General features: G+C 36.5%; 1 protein-coding gene across 1 annotated transcript; it reads left to right on the top strand.

The window, feature by feature from the left end:
- The first annotated feature begins 9,305 nt into the window (after nt 1-9,305).
- On the top strand, nt 9,306-11,670 carry OR5D18 (olfactory receptor family 5 subfamily D member 18). The gene has a single exon (XM_017978542.5). The coding sequence runs from the start codon at nt 9,336-9,338 to the stop codon at nt 10,272-10,274; it is 939 nt and encodes a 312-aa protein (XP_017834031.4). The 5' UTR covers nt 9,306-9,335; the 3' UTR covers nt 10,275-11,670.
- The last annotated feature ends 3,206 nt before the right edge of the window (nt 11,671-14,876 follow it).

Here is a 14,876-nt window from a genome sequence, read left to right on the forward strand (position 1 = left end):
AGGGAAGAAGACTCTGAATCTTACCACTCTTGCCTCAACCTGCTTCCACAGCAGAGATCCAAGAAGCTGACAGGAAGAAATCTGACCTATGAAGGCCATTTGTCAGAGGTCCAAGATCTCAGATGCAGCAGTTCGGGAGTGAGCAACGTTCCAGCCAGTAAAGGATGGCTCCACTCTGGGGCCAACTTCCTTATGGGATCCAAAGATCACCCTAAACCCTCTCTAAGCTCTTTGTGAGCTCTTCAGCTAGTAACCAAGTTGAAAAGAGTCATAATTTTAAAAAGCTCAAGACCACTGGTGAATAGAGAAATGCAAATGAAAACTACAATCAGATACTATCTAACAGCAGTCAGAATAGTTACTATTAAAAAGCCAAATTACCCATCTGACAAAGGGCTAGTATCCAAAATCTACAAAGAACTAAAGCAGATTTACAAGAAAACAAAACAACCTCATCTAAAAGTGGGGAAGGACATCAACAGACACTTCAAAAGAAGACATTTATGTGGCCAACAAACATATGAAAAAAATGCTCATCATCACTGGACAACAAATAAATGAAAAAATGCTCATCATCACTGGTCACTAGAGAAAGGCAAGTCAAGACCACATTGAGATACCAACTCGTGCTAGTTAGAATGGCAATCATTAAAAAATCTGGAAACAACAGATGCTGGAGAGGATGTGGAGAAATAGGAACACTTTTACACTGCTGGTGGGAGTGTAAATTAGTTCAACCATTGTGGAAGACAGTGTGGTGATTCCTCAAGGATCTAGAAATAGAAATACCATTTGACCCAGCAATTCCATTACTGGGCATATACCCAAAGGATTATAAATCATTCTATTATAAAGACACATGCACACGTATGTTCACTGTGGCACTCTCTACAATAGCAGAGACCTGGAACAAACCCAAATGCCCATCAATGATAAACTGGATAAAGAAAAGATGGCACACAAACACAACAGAATACTATGCAGCCATAACAAAGGATGAGTTTATGTCCTTTGTAGTAACATAGATGAACCTGGAAACCATCATTCTCAGCAAACTGACACAAGAACAGAAAACCAAAGACACACCTTCTCACTCATAGGTGGGTGGTTGAACAAAGAGAACACATGGACACAGGGAGGGAAACATCACACAATGGGGTCTGTTGGATGGTTGGGGGTTAGGGGAAGGATAGATGGGGGTGGGGAGGTTGGGGAGGGATAACACTGGGAGAAATGCTGGATGTAGGTGATGGGGGGGTGGAACAAACTACCATGGCATAAGTGTACCTATGCAACAATCCTGCAAGATCTTCACATGTACACCATGGAATACTATGCAGCTATAAAAAACAGACAATATCATGTATTTTGCAGGGACATGAATGGAGCTGGAGGCCATTATCCTTAGTAAACTAACACAGAAACAGAAAACTGAATACCACATGCTCTCACTTATAAGTGAGAGCTAAATGATGAGAACACATGAACACATAGAGGGGAACAACACACACTGTGACCCTTCAGAGGGTGCAGGGTGAGCAGAGAGAGATGATCAGGAAAAACAAGTAGTGGGTACTAGGCTTAATGGCTGGGTGATGAAATAATCTGTACAACAACCCACCATGAAGCAAGTTTACCTTTCTTTGTAACAAACCTGCACATGTACTTTTGAACTTAAAATAAATTTTTAAGGTACACTAATTTGATTAGTTTCACATATACATGATGATCGATCTTTACAAGTCAGTAATGTCTGAAGAAGTGGCCAAAGCAAGATGCTTTCACACTTTGTAGACAAAGAACAATAAATTTTAGAAGAATTACAGGACAAAGAAAATATGGCTAGAACAGTGAAATTTTCCAGGGAAGTCAGTAAGAGATAGATGAGGATGCTGTAAACCAGATGGAAGATAAGGGTTCCTCATTAAGCACATTTTTTAGGTCCCTTGCAGTCTCTAATTTCAAGTCTCTTGTGATAAGAGCCACTTTGTAGCCCTAAAATGGAGAAGGTGCCTATCCCAGAAGAACCTTCAGCACTTGCCGTATGCAGGAAGGGACACATCAGCTCATCTTTTCTAAAACTACATTTTTCTCAATATTTTTTACTCAAAATAATCAATATACACATCTGGAACATTTTGGGGTGGCACATCTATCACTCCATTAAAATATTACAATAGTATATGTTTACATTAAAAAATTGTGTTTTCTGAAAACATCCAGTTTGTGAGCATGTGTGTGTGTGTGTATGTACATCTCTGTTTTCTAATTTCCCATAGTCCTTGTAGGATTGACTCTATTTCCAGTTATAAAAAAGGTCATATTAATCATTCAAGAAATATTCCTGGCACATATACTTTGTATTAGATCAGCTAGTGATCTAAGAGTGTGGAACATGTCAGTAAAAAAAATGAAAAATGAAAAGTCCCTGCTTTCCAGGAACATTTTTCTAGGAGGAACAAACAAGAATATATAGTCATGTTTCACTTAACATCATCAGTAAGTTCTGGAAAAGCATGACTTTAAACAAAACAACCTACAGTTGATCCTCAAATAACGTCATTTTATTCCACATTATTTTGTTATAACATTGTTGAGAAAAATAGTTTTATTATATATTATTTTACTTAAAGTCACAATTTCCAAAATCCCACTGATAATGTTAAGTGAGGATGTACCATAATATAAAAAAATGCATAATGATAAAAAATATATTTTAATCATGTTAAGTATTTTAAACAATAAATTTGGGTTGTGAGGGGACTCTTAAATTATAATAGTGTATTCACAGAAGGTTTTATTTAAATTGCATTTTAGGTTTTGGGGTACATGTGAAGAACATGCAAGATAGTTGCATAGGTACACACGTGGCAGTGTGATTTGCTGCCTCCTCCCCTTCACCTATATCTGGCATTTCTCTCCATGCTATCTCTCCCCAACTCCCCATCCCCTGCTGTACCTCCCCTATTCCTCCAACAGACCCCAGCGTGTAGTGCTCCCCTCTCTGTGTCCATGTGTTCTCATTGTCCAACACCCACCTATGAGTGAGAACATGCTGTATTTCGTTTTCTGTTCTTGTGTCAGTTTGCTGAAAATGATTTCTCCAGGTTCATCCATGTCCCTACAAAGGACACGAACTCATCGTTTTTGATGGCTTCATAATATTCCATGGTGTATATGTGCCACATTTTCCCTGTCCGGTCTATCACCTATGGGCATTTGGGTTGGTTCCAGGTCTTTGCTACTGTAATTAGTGCTGCAATGAACATTCGTGTGCAAGTGTCCTTATAGTAGAACGATTTATAATCCTTTGGATATATATCCAGTAATGGGATTGCTGGGTCAAATGGAATTTCTATTTCTAGGTCCTTGAGGAATCCCCACACTGTCTTCCACAATGGTTGAACTAATTTACATTCCCACCAGCAGTGTAAAAGTGTTCCTATTTCTCCACATCCTCTCCAGATATGTTTTGTTGCCTCTGAGGCATCTGTTCTGTTCTATTGGTCTATATCTCTGTTTTGGTACCAGTACCATGCTGTTTTGATTACTGTAGCCTTGTAGTATAGTTTGAAGTCTGGTAGTATGATGCCTCCCACTGTGTTCTTTTTGCTTAGAATTGACTTGTCTATGCGGGCTCTCTTTTGGTTCCATATGAAGTTTAAGGTGTTTTTTTTTTCCAGTTCTGTGAAGGTCATTAGTAGCTTGATGGGGATAGCATTGAATCTATAAATTACTTTGGGCAGTATGGCCATTTTCACAATATTGATTCTTCCTAACCATGAACATGGAATGTTTCTCTATCTGTTTGTGTCCTCTCTTATTTTGTTGAGCAGTGGTTTGTAGTTCTCCTTGAAGAGATCCTTTACATTCCTTGTTAGTTGTATTCCTAGGTATTTTATTCTCTTTGTAGCAATTGTGAATGGCAGTTCGTTCTTGATTTGGCTCTCTTTAAGTCTGTTATTGGTGTATAGTAATGCTTGTGATTTTTGCACATTGATTTTGTATCCTGAGACTTTGCTGAAGTTACTTAGCAGTTTCAGGAGATTTTGGCTGAGATGATGGGATCTTCAGATATAAAATCATGTCATCTGCAAATAGAGACAATTTGCCTCTTCCTTTCCTATTTGAATACCCTTTATTTCTTTTTCTTGCCTGATTGCTCTGGCTAGAACTTCTAGTACTATATTGAATAGGAGTGGTGAGAGAGGGCATCCTTGTCTAGTGCCAGATTTCAAAGGGAATGCTTCCAGTTTTTGCCCATTCAGTATGATATTGGCTGTCAGTTTGTCATAAATAGCTTTTATTATTCTGAGATATGTTACATCAATACCTAGTTTATTGAGGGTTTTTAGCATAAAGGGCTGTTGAATTTTGTCAAAGGCCTTCTCTGCATCAGTTGAGATCATTCAACCCAGAATTTCAAATCCAGCTAAACTAAGCTTCATAAGTCAAGAAAAAATAAAATCCTTTGCGAACAAGCAAGTACTCAGAGATTTTGTCCCCACCAGGCCTGCTTTACAAGAGCTCCTGAAAGAGGCACTACACGTAGAAAGGAACAACCAGTACCAGACACTCCAAAAATATACCAAATGGTAAAGAGCATAAACAAAATGAAAAATCTGCATCAACTAACAGGCAAAACAGCCGGCTAGCATCAAAATGGCAGTATGAATTTGTTCACACATAACAATATTAACCCTAAATGTAAATGGGCTAAATGCCCTAATCAAAAGACACAGACTGGCAAATTGGATAAAAAGCCAAAACCCATTGGTGTGCTGTATCCAAGAAACCCATCTCACATGCAAGGATACACAAAGGCTCAAAATAAAGGAATGGAGGAAGACTTACCAAGCTAATGGAGATAAAATAGTGTTTAAAGCAACAAAGATCAAAAGAGACAAAGAAGGACATTACATAATGGTAAAAGGATTGATGCAAAAAGAAGAGATAACTATCCTAAATATATATGCACCCAATACAGGAACACCCAGATACATAAGGCAAGTTCTTAATGACTTACAAAGAGACTTAGGCTCCCACACAATAATAGTGGGAGACTTTAACACCCCATTTTCAATATTAGACAGATAAACCAGACAGAAAATTAGCAAAGATATCCAGGGCTTGAACTCAGACCTAGAACAGGCAAACCTAATACACATTTACAGAACTCTCCACCCCAAATCCACAGAATATACATTCTTCTCAGCACCACATCACACCTACTCTAAAATTGACCACATAATTGGAAGTAAATCGCTCCTCAGCAATTGCAAAAGAATGGAAATCATAACAAACAGTCTCTCAGACCACAGTGCAATCAAGTTAGAACTCAGAATTCAGAAACTAACTCAGAACCGCACAGCTCCATGGAAACTGAACAACTAGCTCTTGAATGTTGACTGGATAAACAGTGAAATGAAGGCAGAAATAAAGAAGTTCTTCGAAACCAATGAGAATGAAGACATAACATACCCTAAGCAATCTCTAGAGGAAAATATATAGCCATAAGTGCCCACATGAGAAGAAAGGAGAGATCCAAAATTGACACCCTATCATCAAAATTGAAAGAGCTAGAGGAGCAAGATCAAAATAACTCAAAACCTAGCAGAAGACAAGAAATAACTAAGATCAGAGCAGAACTGCGGGAGATAGAGACACAAAAACCCTTCAAAAAATCAATAAATCCAGGAGCTGGTTTTTCAAAAAGATCAACAAAATAGACAACTAGCCAGATTAATAAAAAAGAAAAGAGAGAACAACCAAATAGATGCAATAAAAAATGATAAAGGGGAAATCACCACAGATTCCACAGAAATTCAAACCATCATCAGAGAATATTACAAACAACTCTATGCACATAAACTAGGAAACCTGGAAAAAATAGATAAATTCCTGGACAATTGTGTCCTCCCAAGCCTAACCAGGAAGAAGTCGAAACCCTGAATAGACTAATAACAAGATCTGAAATTGAGGCAGCAATTAAGAGCCTACCACACAAAAAAAGCCCAAGTCCAGATGGGTTCACAGCTGCATTCTACCAGACACACAAAAAGGAGCTGGTACCATTCCTTCTGAAACTATTCCAAATAATCCAAAAAGAGGGAATCCTTCCCAAATCATTTTATGAGACCAACATCATCCTGATACCAAAACCCGGCAGACTCAACAAGAAAAGAAAACTCCAGGCCAATATCCATGATGAACATAGATGCAAAAATCTTCAATAAAATACTGGCAAGCCGATTGCAACAGCACATCAAAAAGCTTATCCATCATGATCAAGTAGGATTCATCACGGGGATGCAAGGCTGGTTCAACATACGCAAGTCTATAAACGTAATTCACCACATATACAGAACCTAACACAGAAGGTTTAACCAAAAATTTTACATTTGAGCAAAAAGTACGGGAATTCCAGGCAGAGAAAACTTCAGTAGAATAGTCTAAAGGAAGGAGTGTGCTATTTTTTGAACAAATTACAGAAGGCTGGAATAGCTGGAGAAGACAGAAGGGAAAACGAGTAATGACTAGGACAGAAATTCAACAGGGATGACAATATTCATCCAACTGAATATTCATCCAATTGAATATTTACTTTGTAATATTTCTGTTTTGTAATATTTCTAAATAAGTCAGGATGACCTGAAAGCTAGATCTTCATATTTTTCAATATAGTCCCAGTGTGTGGTGTGGAGGAAGAGGATTATGCCTGGCAAATAGTAGTCAGTGAATCAGCATTGGGTACCAATGATCTTAAAATTAAACACATTCTTATAATTGCAGAAATATCTGGAAGTGATCACAGGGCTGAAGAAGGTGACTTTCAAACATAAATTTTTTAATATGAAGTGTTTCTAATGCTATTATAGTTGTCTGCAGGTTTTCTAATGTATTAGAATTACATCAGAAGATGATTAATTTTAATTGTCTTTTTTGTGACCTCAGGAGACTGAGGCAATAGGTAGTCTCTAGGGTTCATGTCTCCTATGTTGTAACTGTAGATATAAGAATGTCTGTGTCATTCTCAGCCTGGAAACATCCTACCCTTGCCATCAGCAGGTTTGCTTTAAGATTCTAAAGACAGATCAATATTAATTTCAATCTATATAACAACTTAGGAGAAGGAAAATGCACCCTTAGGACTTAGCAGGTCTTGAAAAATATGTGTGAATGTAGGAAGAACAGAAAATGCTCTCTTTCTACAAAGGTTTTTTCAGAAGGTCTGACTCCTGAACCACAGTCCATTGAAAAACTGGTACCTGGGATGGGGAAATAGAAGAAACTTGAGAATATTCAGAATGTGTATTTCCTTGCTTCTGTTAAGTTTTGGAGGAAAAGTCATATTTAAGTAAATTGAAATAAACGTAGACTCTCTAGTGAAAAAAAAAAATAGAAGCCACCGCTGTAATTAAGATTATATAACAGGAAACACATATCAGTCCTAAAAGCAAAAATAATAGTTAAATTTGAATGGAAAGAAATTACAGGTAAGAGGATTTTATCTGTCCTATTTCCTGGATTCAAATATGGAAACTTTTATTAGCTACTTAAGAGTTTCATTGGGAACACAGAGGCCTTATATAAAATGTAACATTAATTAAAAATAAATATTTAAAGTCTTAGATAAATAAAACGCAGTATTAAGAAAAAATGTTCTGGCCAGGAGTGGTGGCTCACACATTTAATCTCAGCTCCTCAGGAGGCCAAGGCAGGATAATCACTTGAACCTGGGAGGCAGAGGTTATAGTGAGCCAAGATCACGCCACTGTACTTCAGCATGGGCAACACAGTGAAACTCTGTCTCGAAAAACAAAACAAAACAAACAAAAACGAAAGAAAATAGAAAAAAAATCCTAATTAGAGTATCTTGGTTTGTGATGGATTGTCTTTTGAGATATTGTTAATACACAAACTCATGAGTGTAGGAAGAGGGGCCCTTGAATAGCTTGGTCTTGCATGTAACCTAACATCTCTTTTGATGGGCTGTCTAATAGCTTTCTTGGATTATGTGAATAGTGATAATGTCTATTATAATAGAGAAAGACATTACAGATATAATGGGATCTGAGAGGTGTTGGACAGTAATTAGAGCAATATGATTCTTTCCTACTACTGGTTTCTGTTTTCTCATGAACTGTCTTCAGGTTGCAGTACTACCTCAAGATTTTAGTCCTCCTTCATAGGTAATAGTTGGACACAATAAATATACAATGTGTCCTGAAGGGAGAGAAGAGAAGTAGAGATGGAGACAGGGAGGACCTGGAAGAAAACGGAAGTTTGCAAGTCAGACTCTTAGAATAGTTAGTTCTGGGTGAGAAGATTTTCCTCAATCCCTTTCTCATGTGTTTTATCTTGATGCTACTTTCTAATATATCTTTGTGGCAGTAACTGCCATTGGACTATGAGTCTCTAGTTTGCTTACTAGTTGAAAGTACACTTATTAATGAAGGGAATATGTTAGGATCTAGATCTAGATAATGAAGCAGTTTGGTGTGGGTAAATTATACCTGGCTCGGAGTCTGAGGATTGGAACTCTCATCATAGATGGGAAGATTGGTCTTCATATGCATACCTATAGGAAATTCAAAGTTTCTCTGGCTTCTACTTTGTCACCTCTAGAATAAAGAATGAACTAGGTTATCTGTATTGCCTGTTCAAATTTTATTATTTCTCAAGCAGCGAGGAAAGATGGATAATTAGCACAGCCTGAGTTGAGGAGCATATTCTCTGAAACTATTAGTTAAGTTGTATTTTGAAGTCAGATTTTCTGGGTCAGACAAAGATTAAAGTGCTATATGGAATTAACAACAAAGGCACAAATATTAAGTGTTAGGGCTATTGATAGTTAATGCCATTGTATAAACATAGGGTGTGAAAACTAATTTTTTAATAAAATTTTGATTTGTATTACTGATTACGAGGTGTACATAATCTTGTAATTGGTAACTCCAAGAGAGCATGATATTATGCTAGGATTATGTTTTATAAATTTATAATGCTCAAGGAGGCCTGAAATATTTGATTTAGAGTAATCACAAATATCTAATCTATTTTTCCTATACTTATAAATGTTAAAAATTATAGTTAGTAACTTAATATTTTACTCAATAATTATATTTTTCTAAAGAAATTAAAACACATTGAATATATTTTACATTTTAGATATTTAGTAAATCTTGAACAGTAAAAATCATAGATTCTGAAAGAGATATTTTTGCTTCACCCTTAAGGATTCATAAAGGTACTCAACTATGTTTCTTATTTTCTTACTCTCCTTAACATTTTTGTTTTCAGAACAAACTTTCAGATTCTGAGAAACAGAAACGATGTTACTGGCAGATAGAAATACAAGTGAGACCACATTTACCCTCTTGGGCTTCTCAGATTACCCAGAACTGCAAGTCCCACTCTTCCTGGTTTTTCTGGCCATCTACAGTGTGACTGTGGGAGGGAATATTGGGTTGATTGTAATCATCAAAATCAACCCCAAACTGCACACCCCCATGTACTTTTTCCTCAGCCACCTCTCCTTTGTGGATTTCTGCTATTCCTCCATCATTGCTCCCAAGATGTTGGTGAGCCTCGTTGTCAAAGACAGAACCATTTCATTTTTAGGATGTGTAGTACAATTCTTTTTCTTCTGCACCTTTGTGGTCACTGAATCGTTTTTATTAGCTGTGATGGCCTATGACCGCTTCATGGCCATTTGCAATCCTCTGGTCTACACAGTTACCATGTCCCAGAAACTCTGCATGGTGCTGGTTATGGGATCCTACGCCTGGGGAATCACATGTTCTGTGATACTGACGTGCTCTGCTTTAAAGTTATCTTTTCATGGTTTCAACACAATCAATCACTTCTTCTGTGAATTATCTTCCCTGATATCACTCTCTTGCTCTAATACTTCCCTCAACCAGTGGCTGCTTTTCTTTTTTGCCACCTTTAATGAAGTCAGCACACTACTCATCATTCTCACATCTTATGTGTTCATCGTTGTAACCGTCCTCAAGATGCGTTACAGTGGGCGCCGCAAAGCCTTCTCCACCTGTGCCTCCCACCTGACTGCGATCACTATCTTCCATGGCACCATCCTCTTCCTCTACTGTGTGCCCAACTCCAAAAACTCCAGGCACACAGTCAAAGTGGCCTCTGTATTTTACACAGAGGTGATCCCTATGTTGAATCCCCTGATCTACAGTTTGAGAAATAAAGATGTCAAGGATACAGTCACCAAGATACTGGACACCAAAGTCTTCTCTTGTTGAACCTGTTACTTTAGTGGAGTTTGTCACATATATAAATAGTGTGTTCATATATATTGATCTCAAATCTATCCTTATAAGTACATAGAGTTATGAATGAAATGGATTTTGTTTTCAACAGACTAAACTTAACTCTGCCTCTTACCTTCTGAGAAACAACAGTAATCTCTCTAATCATTGCTATTTCATTTTTGAAATTAGTATAAATGGGCTAGATCATAGTTTGATTATGAATGTTAAAATATAATGGCCACCTTGTGTAAGTCAATGAACATTATTAATTCTATATCCCTTTCTTATAAAATACCAGGAATAGACTAAGTGCTTGATAAACATATGAATTTCTTTTATAAATGTGCAAAATAAGAAGAGATAGTCCTCGTCCTCAAGGATGCAAAACTGTGTTGATAATAGGACAATGAAGAAGTGGCTATTGTATAAGGCAAAAAATGACAAGTACCAAAGAGAGTTTGAGAGACGAGAAAGCTCAAATCCATTTAGGAACTTTAGAAGGAGGTCTTAATGAACTAGGTATTGTTTGAAACTGGCTTTTGAAAAGGATATGGGCAGAGTTTAGGAGACACATTTCGGCGAGAAAAGAGTTTTATTCAGGAGAAAACAATGTGAGTGAAACTAAGGAGATAAGAATGTAATACACAGTCAAAGAGTCAAAGATCTAGTAGGTATTTTATTGAGCTAACATAATAGAATGTGTGTGTGTGCTGTATTATGTATACAGGTACTTGACATGAATGGCAATTTTAGTACAGTATGGGCTATATCCTGACTGTGTTTTTAAAGAAGCTCTAGTGAGATAGTCTGATAAACTAAAATAGACTCGTCCAGAAGCTGAGAAATAATTAGAAAATCTTATGTACCACACTAGGGATGACAGACACCTGCCCAACCTGTATGTCACACTGTTAGACATCACAAACAGTATCAATCCATTATGACTTTTTTTTTTCCTTTATGATAAGCATGGAAATAATCTCTGAATCATTCTCAACAGAATTCCCAACCACCTTTATAAAAAGGTTGTTGGAGTAGTCTTCAGTGTTGAAAGCTAATTGGCTACATAACTTAATCAAAATAAGATAAAAATCAGGTAATTATTAATATCAAGACCTATTTAGCATAGCAAATTAAAAATGCTATCTTTTTCTTACCTTAATAATTCATTTTCATTTGAATAATTTGTATACCCTACTCCTTTTCAATGTGTCGAGATACAATCCCAAATAAATCAGCAATTTGGTGAAAGAATTAAATTTTTAGGTGTTTTGTTATGAAAAAAAATAATATCAGGAAAAATTTTATGTAAACTTCTTAACCTTATTTAAAATGTTCATATTATTTTTGCCTTATGGTGATTATTAAAGTTATGATAATATAGTGATTCATTTTATATTTATTATTTGATAAAAAATCAACTAAATAATCCTTGTATATGGAAACATTTTTTAAATGTAAGGAACAGTGTTTTAGATAATGAATGCCTGAGGAGGGAACACTTTTTCTCTTGATATCTGTATCTTGAGGTATTAAAAAATTTATTCTTCATATGCATCTGGTACTTATATAGTTTTTAGTTTTCTCAAAAGTTGGGACATTGTTTTAATATTACATTGCATCCTAAATCTCATTGTCTTTTGAAATTCTGAAAAGCTTCCATGTGAACAAGCATAAAATAGCATATTTGATAATGAGAAAAATTAACCCATATGCTCATCACAAGGGCTGTTCTCTGCCAACCTAGCAGACTTGAGTGTGAAGCCCTGCTAGATGGTTGGACCTACCAGCTAATAGCATACACACAAGCAAGACAAGCCAAGATCAGCCATGCCAGGGACAGATCAGCAGAACCATCTGGATGACCCATGCAATAGAGTCACAAGCAATAAGAGGTTGCTGTGTTCAGCCAATAGGTTTTGGAGTGATTTGTTACGCCGTCATTAGAGTCACTCACTTTCTCAAATTCTGAGAAGGCTACCAAAAACCTTCCCAAAGTTTTATAATGTAATAATTCAGCATCTTATATTATTCCACATTGAGGAAACATTTTAAAATAATAAAATGGTTTTAAATTTAAAATTGTTGATTTTATTAATACTTGTTGATACAATGTTTTATTCAGATGGCATCTTATGTGGTTTAAGTATATGTCATCAAAATTTAGTGCTTCACATTTATATTATCCAGTTTATGGATAATGACCATGAAATTAATCAAAACTATTTTAAATTTAAATCAACTTTTAAAAACACCTCCCACCCTTTTAAGCCTAAGATATATAAGTTATGTAGCTTTCTTGTGAGTGGGTTGCCTATATCACATAAGGAACTGCTGGTAATGATTTTCTTTATAGAGGCATTTTCAGCTTTCTATCATAACTCTCATCTTCAAGAGATGCATTTTGTGACAATAGTTTGGCATTATACTAAGAGAAAAATGAATATATATTAAACAAATGTTTTCATCATTTTACTATATATCTGAGTACATATAGTATACTATGTATGTGTACATTATGTATAAACCCATATTCAATAGCCAATAGGTGAATTTTATATATAGATATAGATATAGATATATTTTGAGACACGTTCTCTCTTTGTCAGCAAGGATGAAGGGTAGTGGTCCAAACACAGCTCACAGTGGAACTCCTGGGGTCAAATGATCCTCCCATCTCAGACTCTCAGGTAGCTGGGAATATAGGTGCAAACCACCCACCCGGCTAACTTTTGTATTTTTGTAGAGACAGGGTTTTTCCATGATGCCCAAGGTGGTCTGTAACTCCTGTGATCAAGCGATCTGCCGAGTTTCGCTGCCCTCACAATGTGCTCGGATCAGAGCCACTAGCCACAACACCTGGCCAAGATTATATTGGCTAGAATACGTGTCAACTGCAATTCTTTTCGATAAAGAAATTTACAGACAACTTAGAGAAACAGGTCATGCCATGGGTTTGAAGTGTCAATAAGGACAACTTCAGCCCCCATGGATAAACTTTCAAGTTTAGGATTTGGATGTTTGCTTTTGTTTTTCTCATCAGAGTGATTCATATGGTAAGATATGAATGGATTAGAGAAATCCCATGCTTTTTAAAAGAGTGAGAGAAAAGAGGTTGTGAGAATGCTAGGTTAAAAGGAGACCCAGAAAGTCTCCTCCAATCCAGAGAATTCTCAGATCTGTTTTGGAAAACACATATAGATTATAACTGATTACATCTCTTGGGGCACATAGACTGTGATTTGAACATTGTTTATTCAGGTCGACATTGCTGTATTAGTCAAGAAGGAAGTGGAGCTTGGAGAGATCCTTGAGATATTCCCATTCAATGACCACCAGCATTGAAGAGGGAGTCTGCACCACCAGTACCACTCTGGAGCTCTATTCTTCCTTACAGTTGCACAGATGGCACAAACCAAAAAGCCACACATGGCCTGTCTCTAGCAGGGACTCTGTGTGTGACTGTGGGCGAGTTACACTTGCTGTGCCTCCAGAATCTCATTTTTAAATGGGAAATAACAACAGTACTGGTGTCAACCGCTTTTGTGAGATAAAATGTGTTCATATAATTGTATTTAGAATAGCATCCGGCACATGAGAAGTACTCAGTAAATGTAAGCAATTATTAGTATTCTTAGTAAAAGAGATTCATTATCCCCACCCCTTTCTGATATTTGGAGGATCTTTGGTATCGTTTCAGATTCTATGCCCTTTAGGTAGGAGCTTTTATGTATAATACAAAGTTTGTAAGACCTATTAATAAAATTTCATATTGTGAAATAGTAACGTGAGTACTGCTTTACAGAGGCAGTGCTTGCATGTGGCATACTATGTTCTGCAATTTACATGATCTCTGAATGTAATTGTGTTAGATTACAAAAATACGTAACAAGTTGGATTTTTTCTCATTCTATTTATATTCCATAGTGGTCAATAATGGTTGGAGTCCCATGATACGATGGTTTCTTTGATATGTAGTGGTATCCCACAGAGATCAATGATTGTTTTTGGAAGATTATGAAACATGACCCCAGGGATACACACACACACACACACACACACACACACACACACACACACACACACAAACACATAATATTTCCATCATAGGATCTTCAGAAATAGGAAAAGCAATGTTTGTTCAATAGGTTGGTTAGCTGAACTACATTTTGTATTTTTGAGAATGAGCATAAACTTTATTTTCTGGAAGCTGGATGTCTGACGTTTTTACATCATGGAGGTAACTCATACAATGCAGAAGGGGGAATTCAAAAGAATGGTAATAGTATTAGATAATTAAAAAAATCTGTGTTTTAACCCTCTCTTAATCAGAAAATGTTTTTTTAATTGCCATGGTTTGAACATTCCTTGATGATAATATTTTTCTTGTTGTGTATTAAGGGCCAGTTTTGATAGGAAGTGGAAACTATCTATAACAAGTATTAGCGTGAGATGAAAAGCCGTGTGAATGAACTGGCATAAGCACTTGTTTTCTCTATTCTTCCCCCTTTCCTCTCTATTACACTAACTGTCCGTGTAACCTGGTAAAGGCTGCATGGAGACTTTCCCAACAGTCACCGCGATGCTGAGGGT

The sequence above is a fragment of the Callithrix jacchus genome, chromosome 10 (genome assembly GCF_049354715.1).
Source record: "Callithrix jacchus isolate 240 chromosome 10, calJac240_pri, whole genome shotgun sequence".
Taxonomy (NCBI): Eukaryota; Metazoa; Chordata; class Mammalia; order Primates; family Cebidae; genus Callithrix; species Callithrix jacchus.

Excerpts from the sequence above, each read along its gene's own strand:
- OR5D18 (XM_017978542.5), top strand. The coding sequence starts at position 9,336 with ATGTTACTGGCAGATAGAAATACAAGTGAGACCACATTTACCCTCTTG.